Source organism: Hyperolius riggenbachi, chromosome 11, assembly GCF_040937935.1.
Source record: "Hyperolius riggenbachi isolate aHypRig1 chromosome 11, aHypRig1.pri, whole genome shotgun sequence".
In the NCBI taxonomy this organism is placed as follows: domain Eukaryota; kingdom Metazoa; phylum Chordata; class Amphibia; order Anura; family Hyperoliidae; genus Hyperolius; species Hyperolius riggenbachi.
In genome coordinates, this window is record NC_090656.1 from 212437539 (window position 1) to 212460172 (window position 22634).

At 45.7% G+C, this 22634-nt stretch overlaps 1 protein-coding gene and 1 long non-coding RNA gene across 14 annotated transcripts in view; one reads left to right on the top strand and one right to left on the bottom strand.

Moving 5' to 3' along the window:
• LOC137538833 (uncharacterized) overlaps positions 1 to 13697 on the bottom strand; it is a 38720-nt gene extending 25023 nt beyond the window's left edge. For both annotated transcript variants that reach the window (XR_011024892.1, XR_011024893.1), the window contains exon 1: positions 13308 to 13697. This is a non-coding gene — a long non-coding RNA (uncharacterized lncRNA). The remainder of the gene's footprint in view (positions 1 to 13307) is intronic.
• The window catches only part of MICAL2 (microtubule associated monooxygenase, calponin and LIM domain containing 2), a 367727-nt gene that overhangs the window by 179994 nt on the left and 165099 nt on the right, over positions 1 to 22634 (top strand). For 8 of the 12 annotated variants that reach the window (XM_068261193.1, XM_068261192.1, XM_068261195.1 and 5 more), the window contains exons 15-20: positions 4489 to 4557; positions 9029 to 9178; positions 12429 to 12554; positions 17974 to 18246; positions 20163 to 20264; positions 21233 to 21361. In XM_068261193.1, the coding sequence (XP_068117294.1) occupies positions 4489 to 4557; positions 9029 to 9178; positions 12429 to 12554; positions 17974 to 18246; positions 20163 to 20264; positions 21233 to 21361 (849 nt within the window). The remainder of the gene's footprint in view (positions 1 to 4488; positions 4558 to 9028; positions 9179 to 12428; positions 12555 to 17973; positions 18247 to 20162; positions 20265 to 21232; positions 21362 to 22634) is intronic. The other 4 variants (XM_068261194.1, XM_068261199.1, XM_068261200.1 and 1 more) reach the window with 4 other exon arrangements.

A 22634-nucleotide genomic window follows, 5' to 3' on the forward strand; every position in this document is an offset into this window, starting at 1 on the left:
GCGCTAATGAGGGGAGATAAGTCCGACGTGTCTCATTGTGATGTCATCCTGAACTGACACCATGATGTCATCTAATTGCCCGCCATCGGGCTCAGATTCCGATTACCTGCTCAGCATAATTGTTTGGGACGCCGAGGGGACGCCGCCGATCGAGACGTTTAAAGCCCTTATTTTATTTTTCCACGTCTGTCCCAGAAATTATCCAGATCCGTAATTTATTTCCACCGCTCCCCGCCTTCGGAATTAAACAAAGCCCAGCGCCGGCTTGGAATCCATCACGCAACGCTTATCTCATGGATGAAGCGAACTGTGCGACATTGTCGGACTTCCCTCCCCCTCTGCCTGAGTTTCAGAGTAACGTCTTGTGTTTGAACACAAAACACTGGGAGAGCAGCGCAAGCACGCGTTGTGGTAATGAGGCCCACATGTGCGACGGGGCAGCGGGTGGCTGGGCTGCTGTCAGGCGGGCGGAATTATACGCAGCTTCTCACTTCATCAGAGTCCGAAATGTCCCTCTCACCCGCTTATTTATAACTTGGATGGAGCTGGGCATGACGTTGCCAGGCGTTTGTTGTGCGTTATGTAACAAATTGTATAATCTATGGAAGTGTTCATAAGATTGTTATTTAGTGTGTGGGGGCGGCTGGATATTGTACAGGGCTCCGCCTCTGACACAGGCGAACTGAATTTCAATCTTGACTCTGTCTGTTCAGTAAGCCAGCACCTATTCAGTAGGAGACCTTGGGCAAGACTCCCTAATGCTGCCACTGCCCATAGAGCGCATCCTAGTGGCTGCAGCTCTGGCGCTTTGAGTATGCAAGGAGAAAAGCACGATATAAATGTTCTGTGTGTGAGTGGGGGGGGGGGGGGTGATGCTTAGATGGTGCCTTAAAACTAGCTGTAAACTAGTCAATAGCAGAGCATGATCACCCTTCAGGTAACCTAGGCCCAGTTGCCACCTTCTTTGACCTCTCTTCACTTCAGCTTACTAAAAGGACCACAAGGAAGCCCCAGATCTACTACCTTGCCTACGGCCTTATTACATCTTAATCCATCTCTGGTCAGTAGCGGCCCAGCCTACCAAACATTTGATTACTCGCTAACTGGAGATTGATTGGGAAGTAGCGCTTGATCATATATGACCTTCCACACTTCCTTTAAAAGACAACTGAAGTGAGAAGATTAGACAAGACAAGACAAATAACATTTATATTGCGCTTTTCTCCTTGCGGACTCAAAGCGCCAGAGCAGAGCAGCAGCCACTAGGGCGCGCTCTATTGGCAGTAGCAGTGTAAGGGAGACTTGCCAAAGGTCTCCTACTGAATTAGTGCTGGCTTACTGAACAGGCAGAGCCGAGATTCGAACCCTGGTCTCCTGTGTCAGAGGCAGAGCCCTTATGAAGGCTTCCATATTTATTTCCTTTTAAACAATACCAGTTGCTTAGCAGCCCTGCTGATCTGTTTGACTGCAGTAGTGTCTGAATAACACCAGATACAAGCATGCAGCTAATCTTGTCAGATCTCACAAAAATGTCAGAAACACCTGATCTGCTGAATGCTCGGTCAGGGTCTATGGCTGGATGTGTTAGAGGCAGAGGAGCAACAGGATAACCAGGCAACTGGTATTGCTTAAAAGGAAATAAATATGGCAGGCTCTATATTCTTCTCACTTCAGTTGTCCTTTAACTGCCCTCACCCTCTTTCTGCATTGCCTTCCCCGCCCATGCTCAGACACGCTTGCAAGCCATACATTTTCCAAATCTATTTTAGGTTTCAATCAAGTGGTGTATTCTTGTGAATCTGTGTTCCTTAAAGGGAAGGTTCAAGCAAAATAAAAAAATGAGTTTCACTTACCTGGGGCTTCTACCAGCCCCATGCAGCCATCCTGTGCCCTCGTAGTCACTCACTGCTGCTCCAGTCCCGTAAAAATGTATGCATTGAATCAGTAATGCGTAAAAATGTATGTGTTACTGTTCCTGCACTAGCGGGAATGCGTAAAAATGTACGCAATACGTCCCGCCGACCTCCGAGGTCGGCAAGCTGCCAGCGGGGGACTGGAGCAGCAGTGAGTGACTACGAGGGCACAGGATAGCTGCCTGGGCTGGTAGAAGCCCCAGGTAAGTGAAACTCATTTTTTTATTTTGCTTGGACATTGCCTTTAAGGGACCTGAAGTGAGACGGAAGCTTTTATCGTTAATCTGTTATAATCAATGCCAGTTGCCTGGCTGTCGTGATGATGCTCTGCCTCTTATACTTTCGTTTAGAGTACCTGTTACTTAAAAAAAAAAAAAAAAGATAGATACCTTTGGATGATCCGGAGGCTTTCCCAGTTGTATACATGTAATTAGGGAGCCGGGAAATTTGGGCGCAGGGTAAGCCCGAAAAACTGCTCACCCTGCTCCTGCAAAAGTCCTTTCTATTCCCCCTCCAGGCCGCCATTGACACTGGGGAAAGACATAGTTCAGCTTTCAACTATTGCTGTTGGCCGAATTACGCTGTCTGTATCGCAATCTGGGCTCCATCTTTTGACGGCCGCCAAATTACTGTCTAATTGCTGCTATAGCCGTAGACCACGCTAAAGGGATACTTAAGCCTGTTTAAAAGGAACAGTTTTACTCACCTGGGGCTTCCACCAGCCCCTGCAGCCGTCACGATCGGATCCTCCAGTCCTCCGCCGCCAGCTATTTTTGTTTTGCTCACAGGCCTGGCTACGCGTAGCCTTCTTCGCGCTCCCGTCCGCAATAGCTTCCTGCACCTGCAAAGGGGGAGATGATGCATGGCCAGCCCTGCGCAGGCGCAGTAAGCCTGTCTGCGAACACTAAACTAGCTGGCGGCGGGGCAGGAGGATCTGAAAGTGACTGTGAGGGTACGGGACGGCAACAGGGGGCTGGTAGAGGCCCCAGGTAAGTAAAACTGTTTTTTTTACACAGGATTAAGTATCCCTTTAAACATGGTGAAACGTGGATAAATGTTTACTTTGGGATGACTCTCGATTTGGACATGTAGTATAACATATGGTTTTTGGTCATTTTTAATGTGGTTTTAAAAAGTTTTACATTACTTTACTCTCTGTTTATACAATACTATAACATTTAACAACAAAAATATGTTATTTAAAAAAAAAATACTGTATATATTCTGTATATTTTGTACTGTATAGGAAGACAACTTACTTTGTAGCTCTGAAACATTGTACCGTATATACTCGCATATGAGCCGACCCGCATATAAGCCGAGGTACCCACTTTTCCCTCAGAAACCAGGAAAAAGTGATTGACTCGTGTATAAGCCCCCTCCCCAGTATAGCCCCCTCCACAGTAGCCAGGTGTGCCCCCAGTACAAGTTAGCCCCCCAGTATAGCCCCCTCCACAGTAGCCAGGTGTGCCCCCAGTACAAGTTAGCCCCCCTCCCCATAGGCAGATGTGCACCAAGGATCATACAGCTGTCTCTCAAGGCCCCACTAGATGGTGTCATAAATATGATACACAGCGATTGCCACACTGAAAGAATCCCCGATCATTGCACTGCTGACACGTTGCTTGCACGCTCCGCTCCACAAGCCAGGGGACATAGTTAGTCCTAAGCAGCGCACTCTGCACATCATGTTGCAGGGGATGGAAGGCATGGACACAGCAGGGAGCCACTAGTAAAACCTGCCAGTAACAAAACCTGCTCCACCATCTGTTCTGCTCCATTGACTCGCATATAAGCCAAGGGGGTAACTTTTCAGCACATTTTTGTACTGAAAATTAGGCTTATATGCGAGTATATACAGTATTTTAAAGGGAACCTGAGTCAAAAGAAGTCTCAGGTTCCATACTTACCTGGGGCTTCCTTAAGCCCCTTTAAAGCGCTTGGTCCCTCATCGTCTCCCGCGCCCCCACTGCACAGCCCGATAGCCTGGCCAAGTCACACGTGCCCCCCGCCGCGCTCCCATGGCCGGAACTCCAGGTAAGTATTGGTGCCTGAAACGTTTTTCATCTCAGGTACACTTTAAGTCATTTGTAAGTAGGTTAGCCCTAATACTGCATGGAGGTGGTAAATTGGCAGTAATTGGCCACTAATACTGCATGGAAGTGGTAAATTGGCAGGAACTGTCCAATCAAAATTATATGTGTGTATGCACCCTAAAGCCTGGTACACACTTTAAATTATAATTGACCAATCACTGAAGTATTTAACCACCTCCATGTAGTATCAGAGGCGACAGATATTGAATACTATGAGCAGATTGTGTAGTTAAACTCTCATACTACATGGAGGTGGTAACATTGGTCAATGATTGGCCAATCATAATGGAAAGTGTGTACCAGGCTTCATGAAAACAAACAAACATCAAGCTATAAGACATTTATGGGAGGTGATCGTTCTGCAGGTCTCTCCACAATCTGCTCCTGCACTGCCATAGGGTTATTGCCAATGTGCTGCGATGTACAGCAGATTATGGCTGTAGTAACTCTCTCTCCTTATTCCCTCCATCTCTCTGCAGGGTGAAAATAAGACAGAAGATAATGATGCAAACAAGCGGAGACGGCGGACGGTGCAGCTCTTTGAAGAGGTCGGTGTTTATTAATCGGCGGTGACAGCGCGGGCAGCACTGCGCAGATTCATAGAGAGAATGCCAGCAATGGCGAGGCATGTGCAGGTGTCTCTGGCTGATAGAAATAATGAGAGCTATTAGTATCTGCCGGAGTGTATTACAGTGAGAGTAGCGCTATCCATGCCTGTACTCCCCTCAGCACTGAGAGATCATTTTGTAGATTACTGGGCTGTAATGACATTCAAAGGGAACCTTAACTGTAAAAACACAAGGGAAACCGAGTGCCCAATATGGTGTAGTATGTATTGGTAGGGAGGTAATGGTTAAGTAAGTATAGTTCTACTCACAGACGTGAGGCAGGTGAGAATACCACACCTGCTCCCACTCAGGCAGATCGGAAGAAGTAGTTGGGGTAAAAATACCCCTCCACCAGGGGTGGACTCAAACAAAACAGAGAACAGAGTCGCCAGTAGAATAAAAATATCTAAAATTCTTAAAAACCGGGGTGGCAGTGGTGGACTTGCCTACTCCGAAAGAAATGCAATAAACGTAGTGATGTTTGAACACAGAAAATTTATTTATATACTCCACAAAAGTTTGCAATGCATTTCGCAGACGTGACCCCTACTCACCAGGCTACAGGAAGGAGCGTACAGCTAACAAAGTCTAGGTCCATATTGAGCGCCTTTGTCTGCCTCTGCTTTTTAAAAATGTTAGCTGTTTTTATTCTACTGGCACCTCTGTTCTCTATCTTAACTGTAAAAAGAGGAGTTTCACTCACCTGGGGCTTCGACCAGCCCCCCGCTGCCGTCCTGTGCCTGTGGAGTGAAGAACCGATCCTCCGTTCCCTCGTTGCAGCTAAGTTTCGGTTTTGCCGACTGATCAATCAGCGGTCCACTGCGCCTGCGCGGCCCTTGCCACGTGTATCCTGGTATGCATTCACGTCAGCGAACGCGTCCAGTGAGGGCGCAGTGAGAGAACCTCTTACTGCATCTGCGCAGGACGCGTTCGATGACGTGAAGGCATACTAGGATACACGTGGCAAGGGCCGCGCAGGCGCTGTGGACCTAGCTGTGGCGGGTGAACAGAGGATCGGACAGAGGATCGGTTCAGCACGCCGCGGTCAACACCCTAGGTAAGTGAAACTCTTTTATCTATTTACAGTTAAGGTTCACTTTAAACCTCCTGCTCAACAAAAGTTGTTTGAAATGTCCGACAAACCATAGATTTCGCCGTATGAGACGGCAATCGTAGTGTAATGATGAGTTTTCTCCTAGGAGATAATTTTTCAACATCTGTTTAAAATAACTTTTCAGCACTTTGCAAATGAAAAAGTACTAAAAATTAGGTGGAAAGGTACAGTCAAAATTGTTCTGAATATTTTCTTGCTTGCTGGTGCCCTAAAAGGCATTTTATTGAGAAGGTCTGAAGATTTTACTTAGGAGAAAACTTAGGAGAAAAAGTGGCCCATATTCAATTAACTTTTTCTCTCAAGTTTTCTTCTGGATGATATTTTCACACCTTGGCAATAAAATGCATTTTAAACCACAAGCAAGAAAAAAAATACTCCAAATAATTTTGGCGGTACTTTTTCACCTACTTTTTAGTATTTTTTTTTAATTGCAAAGTGCTGAAAAGTTATTTTTAAAAAGAAATTGAAAAATGATCTGCTAGGAGATAATAATTACATATGACTGCCTAACCGTGCTGTTTACTTACAGGGATTCTTAAAGAGAATACAAGGAGGCTGTAAAAAAAGAAAAAATATATATATATATACTACCTGCATCACGCCATCTCTTCGAACGATCTGCGCTGCTCTCTGTTGTCCTGTTCCTCCTTGGCAGCCAGTGAAACCTCCGATCACCGGCGGAGGAAATCCAAGATGGCCGTGACCCAGAAGTACTTGCTTGGTCACGGCTTAGCTGCCTAGTGGAGGAGGCGGGGGAGTGAGGCAACAGATGCAAGGAGCAGGTTGGTGGAGGTGCGGGAGCGATACAGGGGAGGCAATGCGGGGGAGGCGGGGGGAGCAGTTTAATTGACAGTTGGCAGGTAAACAGGAAGCTAGTGACAATCAGATTGTCGCTAGCCTGTCGCCAGCTTTGAGGGGGGACAGTAGAGCCCAGGGGGGACAGGCAGCGGCACCAGAAGGACACAGAGGCATGTTATTTTGCAGAGAACATGCCTCTGTGTCCTATAATTTCTTTAAAAAACCGGCTCGGGTACTCTCTAAGCCTCCTACTCAATGCTAGATATATCGTGGAACGCTCAGTGACGAGGTCCGACAAATGAGTGTTCCGCTAGTGCCTTGCCTTCCCGGCCTATGTCTTGCCTTGCCTTCGCGGCCAATGCATGAACGAGTGTTCCCAGATTCATCTTCCTACTTGCGGGAACACGCGATGGCACACGATGGGTACGAATGAGAGTTAAAAAAATCGAGGCACTTGTGGATCTTAAAGATCTGATCTGCCGTGAGAATTGCAATCATCGCGCGTTGCAAAGCATCATGCGTCTAATCGCACACTCATACCCATGTTGCGAGATCACTGAAATGATCACCAATCACCAGTCGCAGGAAAAATCATTTGAAAAATTGTGACATGGGTACATAGCTTTAGTTAAATTTAACCTAGTAACCTTGTAAGCTGACCATTGATTAGTGTAAGGACACAAAATGACAGTAGTGATGTTCCATTCATCCCAGCACCCTTCCTCTTGGTTTCATTCACCTGTGCGTTTGTTTAAAGGGAACCAGAGACGAACGATTCCCAATAAAATATACATACCTGGGGCTGCCTCCAGCCCCCTCCGGCCTGATCACTCCCACGGCTGCCTCTTCTTCCTCTCTGTTCGCCCGCAATTGGCCCCAAAAAGTTCTCTGGCCCGGGGCCAACTGCGCAGGTGCCTCCCGGCTGTGCACGCGCTCCCGTCGCATTCACGTCGCCTGGAGCATACTGCGCAGGCGCAGAACACTCCAGGCGAAGTGAATGAGACAGGGGAGCGCACCTGGCCAGACTCCGCATGCGTCGACTGGCTCTGACTGACTTTTTTTGGGGGGCCAGTACTGGGCAAACGAGGTGGAAGAAGAGGACAGTGTGGGAGCGATCAGGGAGGAGGGGGCTGGAGGAAGCGCTAGGTATTTAATTTTTTGGGGAATCGTTCTTCTCTGGTTCCCTTTAAATCTATCTATATAATTTTCTCTAATGATATATGATATGATAATGATATGCTTTGGTATATTGGTGAACACAACCCCCCCCCCCCCCCTGTCCCTTTCATTGATTTTTATTTCAAAATCAAATTCACACTGAAGCGAACTATTTTGCCTATTTTACCTTATAGTTCGCTTCAGTGCTCCCATTACGAGTAATCCGCCTTGTCCCCGCCGCAAAACAAGGGCTGCAGAGCCCCCAAATCGCCCGGGGAGAGGGGGGTTGGGCAATCCGCTGGCATTTCCTGGAAGTGGCAGAGCTTTCAGCTTCAGCTCTGCCCCTCCTGACGTCAATCGCGGTGCATCGCCGCCTCTGCCCGCCCCTCTCACTCTTCCTTCACAGAGAGGGGGCGAGCGATTGACGTCAGAAGGGGCAGAGTTGAAGCTGAAAGCTCTGCCCCTTCCAGGAAATGCCGGCGGATTGCCCCCCGGGCGACTTGGGGGCTCTGCAGCCCTCGTTTAGCGGCGGGGATGCGGCGGATTACTTGGGAGCACTGAAGTGAACTATAAGTAAGCTTTTGCTGGCGAGGGCCACAAAATATTGTATCGAGGGCCACAAATGGCCCGCGGGCCGCGAGTTTGAGACCCCTGGCTTAACCCCAACTGATAAGGAGTTACAGCCATAAAACACTTTCATGTCAGTAAAAGGCTTCTGAGAGCAGGAAAGAGATAAAAAAGGGTCAATAATTAATTCATAGATTTTAGCTCTGGCATACTTCAATGAAGGTGTCATTAAGCAGATATGATGAAACAGTAAAGACTTAACAACTAGATTTAAATATAAAATAAAACTGTGGGATATCTAAAAAGTCATTTTTAGGAGGAGGACAGATATAATTGTTTTTTCTCATCAGTTTTTCACCTCGGATGTCCTTTAACATTTTTACCTCTTAAAACTTTTAAAAGACAAAAAAATATTTGAAAGGTACAAATGACTGTTCAATGGCCAGTCAAATAACATTTTGTGGAGCTACACCTTAACCCTGCAGTCATACTTCGATGACAGGTTCCCATTTTGCGTGAATTCTGTGTTTTGGGAGTACGCTTTATTTTCCTTGAATCTGGCAGCTTTATTTACAAATAGCAGAACTTTTCTCACGACATTTCCCTCACTGGAATCTTTAGAAGTCAGCTGGTATGTCTGGTATGTGGCCTAAGTTTAGCAGGAGAGCCCATGTCTAATTCCCATCTGTGATACCCGTTCCAACGCCGCGTTTGTGCCAACTAGGGTGAAAACAGGTAAAGGTCTTAAATGACGCCGGTCATCTTGTTCCGCAGGCAACAATCTATACAAGTGAAGGCGTCGGATCCGGTAGCGAGTGCAGCGACACCAAAGAAGTCATCAATCAGAACAAGGTCCGGTCAATGGCTACGCAGCTGCTCGCCAAGTTTGAAGAGAACGCGCCCAATCCGTCTATACGGAGACAGGTAAGACGCCCAAAGGTCTCATCACAAGATGTTTTCTGCCACACAATGAGTTAAGAGCTCACGGTAACAATAAAATGCCACATTTAATCCACATAAGAAAGCGTTCCCAGGTGCATTTTTAAAGGTACTTTGAAGTGAGAGGGATGTGGGGACTGCCATTGTTCTTCCTTTAAAAAAAAATAAAGTTTCTGGCTGTCACGCTGATCTCTTAGTGTTGGCAATGTATAAAGTTTTCAGTGTGATTTTGGCTTCTTAGGTAAGGATTACCAGAGGGTGGGTGCCCAAGATGATGATCTTTTGAAAATCAGTTTGAAAATAAAGATACCATAGTTAGATGTCACGTTCAACTGCACTGGCACCGGGAAGGGGGGGGGGGGGGGACGGACATAAAACATTAGGGGGGGGACAGCAGCTGGAGTTTCTGTCGCGTTAGTTGGTCGCGGTGAATGCACGCTGTTACTACTGCCCATACGATTAAGCATGTCAGCCCGGGATTTTCCAGCATGTCCAATTAATACATGCAATCAAATGTCTGTTAGTGGGTTTGTCAACCTGACACACCCACTAACAGACAGCAAAAAAAAGAGGTCTCTTCCGTGAAGGCACGTCAATGCTGTGGAAGAGTCTAGTACTGAACAATCTGCGTGCAAACAGTTTTTGGAAGCTAACGTCCTCCATTTGCTGCATCTGTTTTGAATGCAAGTTGTGGAATCTTCCCGTGTTTTGGGCTCTGCACATCTATGCAGCTGGTCAGTCGGGTGGAGTTTGCATTTGGAAGTGCTGCCAATTTCTCCTGTTGTAGGCCCACTAACTAACAGCGACCAGAGAGGCGAGAAGGAGAGCTGTAGTGGAGTTTTTCTCGTGGATCAGATATTCTTCCCAGCACTTCTATACTCACTGTTTATATTCACTTATGGGGATTGCTATTAGAATCTGTCTTTTTTTAATTATTGATTTAGCTGGACTCAAAGTTTGTACAAGAAAAGTTATGTTTTTTGACTTGCTAATCTTTTAGCAAACCTTGGTATGGTCCGATACAGAACTGACCCAAGTGAGGGTTACAGACCTTTTCACCACATAGCAGAAGACATTTATGCTAGGTACAGACAATGAGATTTTCTGGCAGATTTCCTGCCAGATCGATTATTTACAACATGTCCCATCTGATTTTCTGATCGATTTTCCGTTCACTGCTATTGAAAATCAGATCGGACATGTTGGAAATCGGTCTGGCGGGAAATCTGCCTTAAAAATTAATAGACATAAAGGTGCATATGCATGTCCAATTTTTATTGGCCCGAGATTGGCCAATTTTACCATTTCCATGTAGTATAAGAGCTCATATTACATATAGGTGGTAAAATTGGGCTGTTATTGGCCAATCAATATTGGATGTGTGTAGGTTGCGTTTGCAGATCAGCTTTTGCTCTCGACTGTTGGCAGCCTGGAGAATATTAGTAAATAAGACCTTTGCATCTCCATCTGAGCTTCTGCCAGTAACCGTCTCCCATATTGTATCTTCTGTCTCACTGGAAACTTTGATGTTGTTGGAAGGGATTGTCATGCGGGATTACAGCTACACACCTGGTGCTGCCCCAGGCTGCCAACCCCCGGATTCTGTGACATCATTCCGAGTGCCAACACACCTGGTGCTGCCCCGGGCAGCCAATTCCTCCTCCCCCTGCTGTGACCTCATTCCAAGTGCCAACACATCTGCCACGAGTGTGAATGATGGGCAATAGTAAACAGCTGTGATGTCATCAGAGTGGGACATGTCTCTCTCAGTGAGGGATTAGCGAGGCAGGAGTTGTTTGAGCTGGTGATCAGTCCCCAGTGCAGAACCCACATCCACCCACATCACACTGACATGATGTGATACTACCAGGGCGGCATTCACATATATCCATATTTTCCTAAGTGCGATGTCATCTGTGCTGGGATAAGGCTTCCCACCAGGCAGCGTCTGTCATGTGCCCTCCTTTAAATGCAGCAGTTGTGAGGAAAATACAGAGCGGTTGCTGCTGATTTTGTACGAGATGTTTATTTTCTGGCGGTCAGGCTCATCGTCTGGCTATTATACCCTGTAAATCACATCACTGAGAAGCTAAATGTAATTTTGCGATAATTCAGCTGTAAGTGAGCAACTGCGGTTTCCCATGATGCATCACTCAAATATGCAAATCATCTCTTTATGCCCTTAAAAGCAAGGCTGCACTTGCAGAACCGCTGGTGTATAGTGAGCCTGTAACTACAGTGTTTCCCCAAATTTGAGACCTCCCCTGAAAATAAGCCCTAGCATGTACTGTATTTCGAGTAAACTCAAAATATAAGCCCTCCCCCTCAAATAAGCCCTAGTGGAAGTGGAGAAGATGGGGACACAGCCAGCGCTGAGAACCTGCTCCCTCCCGCATACTCGCTTGTTTGTTCACTTTACCTCCTCAGTTCCCGGCCCCTGGCCCCCTCCTTAAGAAAGTTCGGATTCCCTGCATAATTCACAGCACAGATCAGCGGTGACGGTAGCTCATGTAGTCCAGTAACGGCACCGGGACACGTCCCGGAAGCGAACGCCGCCGCAGTAATGGCAATGCGCCCTCGAATGGCGTGGTTTAGACAGTGGGGAGTGGTAAGTGGTTAATATTTATGTATATACATTTGACTACATCCTGTCTCTGAGAAAGCGGTAGTTGGCGCGAAACGGCTGTAAGGCCGGTATGTCCACCTATACTTCTACTGGTATGCCTGTAATGCCTGTGTTACAACAATAAATCCCTATGAGCAGGACTGGTGCTCAATCTTTATATATATATATATATATATATATATATATATATATATATATATATATATATATATATATATATATATATATATATATATATATATATATATATATATATAATAAATATATATAATAAATATACAGTATATAAGAAATAATGCCTTCCAAATGTGGTCAGTTGGCTCACAGATCCAAAACATGTGGAGGAAGGTGCCCACCATAGTACCACATTTTTTTTTTCTATTAAGTTTTTAGTGCATTTTGTGTTTGTCATTTACTTTTGCTTTGAATCTTTTGACGACAAATGGAGCAAAGGCCAGATATGAGCCAATAGGCTCATACATATCATCTGATGCTGTCTGCAATCTCTAATAAACCTTCATTTTCTGTCTCATTCCTGTTCTCACCTCTGCTAATCTTCTCTTTCCATTTTTCCACCATTATCTCTTTACCATGTTCTCCATTACGAAGGCTTTACCCCTCCCTGATAACTCTGCGTCAGAACTTACCCCCTGTGACCCGCCTCCTGTTAACCCTCGCTTTGCTAAACCGCCGGACCCGCCCCCTCTTCCTGTTCAGCCTCCACCAACAAGAAAGGTATGACGCCAAGCATGGGTTGCATGCGAGCTCTTAGCGTGACTGGAGGATCATGGGAGGGCAGCATCTATGGATGAGCCGGCTTTGCCTCCTTTGCAGGAGTTGAAATGAAAATATGGACAAGAACTGAGAGTTAAAATTAATTTTAGGAGATAGTTTTGGAGCATGTGGAAGAAAAGCCAATCAGAACAGAAAGCATGCGTGTATGAAATATAGTATTTCCTGTTTTAGGAGTATCAACTCTGGCAGCCATCTTGTTTACTAACGCAACCAACAAAGCATGATTTCATCATGTAAAGTAAACTTGATTATTAAGCCTCATCACTTACAATTTACGTTGTAGGTGGAAAGGCTGGAAATGTTTAAGCCACTTGAGCGAATTAAAGAAATAACCAGAGAAGGGTGGCACTCCCAGTGTAATATTTAATAGTTGCAGATAGAAGCCGACGTTTCGTGACTCGCATGTCCCTTCATCAGGACATAACTTTCAATAATATCATACACTCAATAGCAAGCGATGTGTACTCTCAGGCTGCTGCTTCATACATGAATGCATGAGTACACATCATTTGCTATTGTGTATGATATTTTTGGATAGACATGTCCTGATGAATGTGAGTCCCAAAACTTCAGCTTCTATCTGCAACGAATAAACATTACACTGGGAGTGCCGGCCTTCTCTGGTTATTTCCTATGGACTTAAAGGGAGTCTGAAGCTAAAATATAAAAATAAAAACCAGATATTTATCTTACCTAAGGAAAGGGAAGGCTCTGGGTCCTATAGAGCCTTCCTGTTCCTCTCCTAGTTTCCTCGTTCCAATGCTGTCTCCCACGTTCAAATCTCCCACTACAGGAGGCTTTGGATATCTGGGGGAGCCTAAGTTCTACCGAAGACGGGCGGCTCCGTACAGTGCAAGAGAGCGTGCAAGAGAGCGTGCGCGTGCATGCCCAGTACTCCTGAAGACTTCCAAAGCCTCCCGCAGTGGCAGAGAGCAGTCTCTGGGCCAGATTTATCAAGAGTGTCTGAGACAAAATATTAGTAGATTTTTAGAAATACGTGCAGAACTGTCTCAGGCATCCTAAGAAATCACTAGATAGTGCAGATTCCTTCTTAAACTGTAAGGAATAGGAGGAGTTAGGAAGGTCTCTCAGGCAGTGCAGTGTGTGAGGGAAATTGCTGTTGCTGAGGTAACCAACACACCTGCTGTCAGCAAGCTCTGAGTGAGGGGGGAGGAGCCCTTCACAAATCACATCTAGCCTGCACTGTAGAATTGCTAATGAGCACTTCTTAATCTGCAGCAGTTAAGGAATGGATTTGCACTTTTCTTAACTGTAGTGTAGCTCTAGAAATCCACGCTAAACTGCTGCTATTACATAGGCTTTGGGTAGTTTCTTACTATCATGCAGAACTGTTCTTCTGCTGGTTATAACAGTTTTAGACAGGGCTGTGGAGTCGGAGTCGTGGAGTCGGAGTCGTGGAGTCGGGCAATTTTGGGTGCCTGGAGTCGGAGTCGGGAAAAAATGCACCGACTCCAACTCCGACTCCTAATGAATTTGTAACTGTAATTAAAATAGAAAATATGATAAAATGTTCTATTTCTCAGATAGTAGTCATCAAAAATAATGTATATATACAGTAATAGCTGTGCTTAGTCCACAAAAATGAAATAAACCAATCAAAATTAGTTACTTGTGCTGCTTCAATAAAGCAGTCCCCGTATTTTTAAGGTCAGATATACATATCTGATTGTGACTGTATATATGATGTGTACACAGGAATCTCTTATATATACTAAATAACATCTATGCTGTAAGAATAAAGCCTGATGTGTAGCCGTGTCACTAATAGAGATGGTCAACGAGATGGAAATAATTCTGCATTGATGCTGATTTATGCAAATGTATGCACTCCCTTTGCTGATGAAATAAAATAATTTGATATGTTATTAAAATTTGGTTTGGTGACTACAAATTAAAGGGTAACTGAGACGGATGAAAAGTAAGGTTTTATACATACCTGGGGCTTCCTCCAGCCCCCTTCAGGCTAATCAGTCCCTCACTGTCCTCCACCACCCGGATCTTCTGCTATGAGTCCTGGTAATTCAGCCAGTCAGCGCTGTCCGGCCGCATGCCGCTCCCACAGCCAGGAAAATTCTGCACCTGCGCAATAGTGCTGCACAGGTGTAGTATGCTCCTGGCGGCGGAGTGTGTGCATGCGCACTACGCCTGACTGGCTCAAGTACCTGGACTCATAGCAGAAGATCCAGGTGGTGGAGGAGGACAACGAGGGACTGATTATCCTGAAGGTGGCTGGACGAAGCCCCAGGTATGTATAAAACTTTAATTTCATCTGTCTCAGGTTTACTTTGTTACACAGTAGTACTATACTCTACATATGCACTCCCCACAGAGCTGCAGGGAATCCACTGAGCATGCTGTGCACATTGAACACAGAGGTGTTGTCTGTTTACAATCTCCTCATTCCCCTGCAGAGTACCTGCACATCATTCTTACATGTACCCACACTTACATTGCCTAGGGCCTGATAGATGTTCTTTGTTCCGGTTTGTACCTTTTACAAGTACTCTTACCAAGGACTAGTTTTAGTCTAAAGGGAATAAATATAGTAGTCTACATATCCTTCTCACTTCAGTTGTCTTGTAAAATTCCTAAGTGTTGGCAGTTATGAGACGAATTTCATATTACATACATTAATCAACAAAATTGTAATATGCAAATTAGAGGAGTCGGAGTCGTGGAGTCGGAGTCGGTGGAATCCTAAACTGAGGAGTCGGAGTCGGTGGATTTTTGGACCGACTCCACAGCCCTGGTTTTAGAAGAAAAAACTATCGGTAATGCTTTGATAAATCTGGCCCTCTGACTCATCGGTCGGAGACTGTTAACCGCGGAACCAGAGGTGGAACGTGGGGACTGTAGGAGGAACAGGAAGGCACTATAGGACCCAGAGCCTTCCCCCTCCTTAGGTAAGTATCCTTTTTTTTCACTTCAGACTCCCTTTAAGAAGCGCTTCAAGCGCTCTTGGTATTTGGCCTGAGCACCCCTTATAAAACTTGGGGCCCATATCAAGGTTATGTAGGAAGCAACAACTTTCTTTATGAGCTACCAGTAATCTAAAAGATGGCTGCCACTAGTCTTTGTACACCAGACACTTCTATATTGCCAGTTAGGTATTGTAGAGTCCGGGTAATGATTCAGTGAATGGAATGGATGCTATAAGATGGTCCTATAGTCGCTGGGCATCTCCAGAGGCCTCCTAACCTTTCCTGGAGACAAATCGTAAGTGACCCAAAAAACCTGGATACTCTTTGACATTTGTCTACCTGTGGTAAAATATTCCATTTCTGGGTCATCTTCCGAGGTGGATTCAGATGAAATGGAGCCCCAGGTAAAGTAGCAGCTCTGGCTCACCTTTATGGTTCTTTTGGTAAAAGAGATGGAAAATGGCTCTTAGAAATCGTCAGTTGGGGCCCCTGACACCCACTAGGCCCCAGGCACCTGTCTCGGTTGCCGTGTGGATTAACCTGTTTTGGTCATATTGGAAAACAGTGGAGGATGCTGGAAGGTGAAGTAATTAGTTGTGATTGATGTCTCATGCAGCAAGACATTATCCTTCAAACGCTCAGGCTGTCCCAGTGTTATTAAAAAGAAAAAACACTTTTGGTGCAGATGCTGCATACATCTGCAGTCACACATCGTTTAAAGCCTGGTACACACATCCAATTTTGATTGGCCAATGACTGGCTAATTTTTTACGGCTCCCAAGTGGTAGGAGAGCTTTACCTACACAAAAAGTTCACATTATTGAAAATCTGTGGACCCTCATAATACAAGGAAGTGGTAAAATGATCAGTAATTGGCCAATCAAAATTGAGTGTGTGTGTGTGTGTGTGTATGCACCCTAATTCTTATGCCTCAAAACAAACCTCTACTGTGATCTGTTGTGACCCAAAAGACGGTTGTCCTATATTTCAGTCTGGGCTTGAGGGATCGCTTATGAGATGTCTGGAGATGCCTTGGTAAGTTAGAAGTATTATAATGGTTGCTTATTGTATATTGCTTCAGGTAGTACATTTTTATTTTAGACATAATCTCCACCTTTTGACAAGTTTGATATTGGTAGAGCGGGCAATGAAGTAATATTAGACTTACTTTAGTTGAACCTCACCTCCTCCATTCCATCTTTCCTTAACCCCTCCCCCTCCCATAGGCGTTACCTTGAAGCATACCTAAAGGGACAGGTAATAAATATAGGCACATAGAATACTAGCCCTATTAATAAATTCCAGTACAGCAAGGATAAAAAAAAAAACTTTAGTTGTTATTTGTGCAAAAGAGGTTGCTGAATTCAGTCAGGTTTCCTGAAAAGTAAATAGAAGCTAAAAAAAACCCTCAGAAACAGTGAGATAAGTCTCCTAATAAGGTCTAAAGGATACCAGAGCAGAATAAACCTAGAGAACTGGGGGAGCAGGCATATTCTATCATCTGTCCTAATGCCTACCGCTCCCTCCATTCTCCTCTCTGCCCTTGCATACTACCTAAATGCCCCTCTGGCAGCCTCTTCCAGGGTAACGGATTCAGGCACTACTGCGCAGGCGCTGGCCAGGCTGCACGCATCCTGTAGTGCGCGGCCATGGCCAGGAGCGCACTGTGCATGCATATGCCCTCATGCACATGTCATAGTGAAGTCAAAGCTTTTTCAGTCAGTCTCTCTGCTGTCAGTAGATCTATTTGGATTTGGCACCGAACCAATCCTGTTGCCAAATAGAAAGGCTTTGCACTTGAGCACTGCAAATCTCAGAAGGCAGTCGCACCTTACCTACATGTCCAACCACTCTCACATTTCCTTAAGCAGCTTAACCTTCCCCATGCTATCATACGTTGGAAACATTCAGCTGGTGTTGCACAAATATCAACTTTTGCCGAAAGGTGGAGTTATTTAAAGGTCAACGTAATGTTAAACGTAACATTCTAATGTTGGCAAAGCGCATTTGCTGTTAGGTTGAATCACACCTTGTCTTGATATATCTTTCTGAAGCTGCATTCATTCAATATTCTGGACACTAGTCAATCACCCAATTGCCGAGCCCATCAGAAAGCCAGTTGACGATGTCACCCATCTTAAGTGGTCTTCCATAACATACAGTAAGAGGTCCATTGGAAAGGATGGAATACTTCACTGTGGGTTTGTGGGAGTGGTGGAGACACAGCATGGGGTGGAAGGAAACTCACTAATGGAGTCTCAGAAAGATACAAGAAGATGGTGCGTGATACAACCCATCAGGGCCTTTGCAGGATATCAGTTTTGGCAGGAGTTTGCCTTCAAGCCGGTAAAGGGCATGCAGTGCATGAGTTCTGGCTTCGAACACGGACCCTTCTTTTCATTTACAGTGTTTCCCAGTTTCAGGCGGTAGCTAGGACTCCTCAGGTGGTCAAAGTGCCACCTCTGCCGTCTGTGCCTCGCCCAGCTCCTGCGACCAGGGAGAGGCCTGCAGCTTCCATTGCCAGGGAGACTGAGCCACCCGTGACCAGGCAACTGAGGCCCAGAGAAGAGGAGGAGCCTCCAGCCAGCCCAGCAGAAAGTAGGGACTCTCTGACCTCTGTCTGTCCCTCTGCTCTTCTTCTTACCGGCATCCTAGAGCGTCTCCAGCAAATCGAAGAGCGAGCCCAGCAGGTGACCACAACTTGTGTCCCAGTCACCAGTGCATTCACTTAGAGTGGACTTGTCACTTAAATCTTCACATGCATGAATGGTGCACGTCGGCATGACCAAATCCCTTTATTATTTGGCTGAAAATCTCATATCTGGTTTCTCCTGAGTTTTTACTTCCACTTTGGGCCTAAACTCAAGATGAAGTCACAGTCTTAATCTAAAATGGAAAGGATCATTTGAATGTTAAAAAAATGTTAGATTATTAGAGACAATAAACAGGACAGAGACAGTTAGATTCATGTGGGAGACTTAATAATGCTTTAAAGTCGGATTACACTTCCAAAACTAAAATTTCAGTAACTACTCTTTGTACATAAAAGAGTATTTGAAATCATTTCCAAGTATTCCCAGTGTTTAAAATTATTTTTTTCACTGCAGAGAACAGTAGACGTTTGCATATCTCTAATCATTGGCAAAGACAAGAATCTACTTATGGGTGTGTCTTCACTCTACCCCCCCCCCCCCTTCTGCTGAATAGACACATCACCCTGGCAATATCTGAGCCACTTCAGAAGAAAAGGAGGGGCAGTGTGAAGGCACAGGGAGATTATTGCCTTTGCCAAAGACCAGAGATAAGCAAGTTTATACTGCTCTCTGCATTGGAAACAAACAATTGTGCACACAAGGAATACTTGGGAATGCTTTTAAATGTTCTTTTATGTAATTAACAGTAGCTAATCAAATTTTACTTTATGGATTATAATCCCACTTTTAGTAAGATAACAGTCAGCAAATACTTTTTTATCCCTGTAGAAAACATGGTCACGTGAGCATACGTATTAGTCCGCCGTTGGTGAGTTGGGCGCAGGGCGAGCCAAATGACGGCTCTCCCTGCTGCCGCTAAACTCCCCTGTTAAATACTATTCCCCCTCTGAGTTGTCGCAACTTGGAGGTGTAATTCGGGGTTCGGTGATCACTGGAGCCCCATTTACTCATACGCACCCCGCACAGAATAACATTGCTGCTATGGGGCGCCAAAACCACCTGCTTCGTCACATGACTGCAGCAGCAATTTCTACTTCTCTAACTAAATAACCTGCTTCATACTTCTAATTGCTGGCTAGAGTGGGCAAAGCACCACCCCCTTATCTGGCTAGAGTGGGCAAAGCCCCACCCCCTTATTCTGGCTGTGTTGGGGTCACTTGTAGCCCAGATCTCTGACCTGTGAAATGCTGTTGTCATGGATCCCTTCTCTGATGCAGGAATAAGTAGAAGTGGAATTATATATAGCGGTAATCTTACCATTTTAGGCATTAAAAATGGATCTTTGGGGAAGAGGTGTAGAAACACATGCTAATCAAACACCATCTACACACGAGGCCTTAGTCTGGTCCTTTGCACTCGTTAGCGGTGCATGCTCTGCACTCTCTGTCATCTCGCTGTGAGACACTAACTGAAACGGGTGCTAAGGAGCACCTGGAAAAATCATGTTTGCTGTCATTTTCTTTAAATGTGACAAATTTGATTGGTGGCTCCTTGTCATGAAGCCATTTTTTTTACCACCAGTTCCTGTTCCTGTTTCCACCTCTCACTGTCTTGGTCTGTACTTCCTGTTTCCGCCTCTCACTGTCTTGGTCTGTAGTTCCTGTTTCCGCCTCTCACTGTCTTGGTCTGTATTTCCTGTTTCCTGCTCTCACTGTCTTGGTCTGTACTTCCTGTTTCCGCCTCTCACTGTCTTGGTCTGTACTTCCTGTTTCCGCCTCTCACTGTCTTGGTCTGTATTTCCTGTTTCCTGCTCTCACTGTCTTGGTCTGTACTTCCTGTTTCCGCCTCTCACTGTCTTGGTCTGTACTTCCTGTTTCCTGCTCTCACTGTCTCTCTCCTTCCTTTCTTCCTGTCTCTCCCGCTCCCGGTGTCTTCTACTCTCCCCGATACAGAAGAGGGCCCAGGCGTTGGCCATCAGAGATTTTCATAAAAAGAACATTAGAGAGAAGGCCGCACACTTGGCTTCTATGTTTGGCGGTTCCGACCTCCCGCAGGTGATTATTCTAGAGCGGTTAACATGAGCATGATCAGTGTGTTGTTTTGTGCTCAGTGTCTGCTAACCATTAAAGGACCACTATCGCGAAAACATTGTAAAATTTAAATTGCATGTAAACACATTCAAATAAGAGATCTGTTTCTTCCAGAGTAAAATGAGGCATAAACTGCCAAGTTTTGGACTAATCCATCTCCTCATGGGATGGGAGACTTTTAGTATTTTGTTTGCTATGTATAAATGCACTGAATGCATGAGTTGCATGGGCGTAACAATAGGGGATGCAGCCCATGCGCCCGTGGGGGGGCCCGCTCATGGCCATTTTGGGGGGCTGGAGGGGTCGCACCATGAGGGGAAAGCTATGGCCACACTCGGCGGGAAGGGGGGAAGGTCCCCCCCCCTCTCTCTCACCTCGGGCTTTCCCCTCTGTGCTCCCCTCCAGCTTCCAGCTATACTAGTGCAGCGAGCGGAGTGGCGGGCAGCGGCAGGCAAACCTACCTTCCATGCGTTCCAGCGCGGACACTTCTCGCTCTAGTGACTGACGCGACTTCCTGTATAAAACAGGAAGTCGCGTCAGTCACTAGAGCAAGAAGCGTCCGGACTCACGGAAGGTATGTTTGCCTGCCGCTGCCCGCCGCTCCACTCGCTGCACTAGTATAGCTAGAAGCTGGAGGGGAGCACAGAGGGGAAACCCCCCTCCCCGCCGAGTGTGGCCATAGCTTTTCCCCTCATGGTGCGACCCCTCCAGCCCCCCCAAAACAGCCACGAGCGGGCCCTGGGGTGAGGGGGGCCCACTCACAATTTTTGCAGGGGGGCCCGGGGGCTCTTAGTTACGCCCCTGATGAGCTGACTATTAGCCAGGAAAGCCTGTCTGACTTCACAGATCATTGGGCTACACTTCATTCATTTGAACATGCTTTTCCTGCTATAGTTTTAATACATTCTTTATATTGGTTTTACTCCGTACAGGATAAATTGGCTGCTCACCGCTTTCCCCATTTCCCCTCTACAATCGCTTTCTATGATTCCAAAATTTCTGACCTGTCTTCTCCTTCAACTCCTTCTGCTGCCGACATCAGTGACTCTCGGAGTAAAGAGGTAACACACTGTCTACACTACTGGCATGCCTGAGCTGATGTGTCCTGTCTGTCACATGCTCCCGATACTTGTGGTCACATGGGGCTATGGGCATTGGGCTGCCTTTGGTTACCAGTTATGGTCCTTCTGGTAATTCTGAGACGGGAGAGGGGTCAGAGAAGGTGGTAGTTGGGCCCCCTGACACCCATTAGGCCCTAGGCACCTGCCTAAATTGCCTTGTGGATGATCCTGCTCTCCCCATTGATTTATATATTTTGGGGGGCTCCTTCTTGTACAATTCTAAAGCAAACCTCTGTGAACTGGTACCTGTCTAATAGTTCTATATAATCTCCATTCACAGACATAGGGTAGCTCTGCTTTCCTTTGGCCAGGCCAGTGATCTGCAAACTTGGCTCTCCAGCTGTTATGGAACTACAACTCCCACAATGCATTGCAGGAGTCTGACAGCCAGAGTCATGATTCATAAAGGCAGATGCATTGTGGGAATTGTAGTTCCTTAACAGCTGGAGAGCCAAGTTTGAAGATCACTGGGCCAGGCTGACCTGTAATACCTTATTTCTTTTAGAAAATAGTTTACATTATATTTTTATATCATGATGTACAAATTAAAACGAGTGTCCTCTATTCTCCTGCCTGAGGGCCCTTTTCCACTGCAAAAAACGTTTGCGTTTTTCCCAATTTTGATGTGCGTTTTTTATGCATTTGTGTTTTCTGTTTGGCAAGTGGCGAGTGTTGTCTTGAAAATAGCTACTAGTGGTTAAATCAATACAGAACGCATTTCTATGCGTTTTTCATGCGTTCCTATACTTTACATTGAAACGCAAAACGCATCATAATCGCACAGACATGCGTTTGCGGTTTTTTTAAAAATCGGAACGCAGCAGTGGAAAAGGCCACCGAAGATTCTTATTTTAAACAGGCTGCACTTCAGAATCAGCAAACGCATGCGTTTGGCGTTCTTGGCAAAAACGCAGCTAGTGGAAAAGGGCCCTGACCCTGTTTCTTCCTTATATATACAGTAGAGTCTTGGTTATTCGGCATCGAGGGGGATTGGCTGATGCTGAATAAGTGTGCTTACTGGTTGCTCAAGATTCGATGTGAAAAATAGGCCTAGCTAATACAGTACAATCCCTGACTCTGTATACATACCATGATCTCTTTTCCACATTTTGTCACATTACTGCCACAAACATGAATCAATTTTATTAGAATTCCACATGAAAGACCAATACAAAGTGATGTACTCGTGAGAAGTGGATCGAAAATCATACAT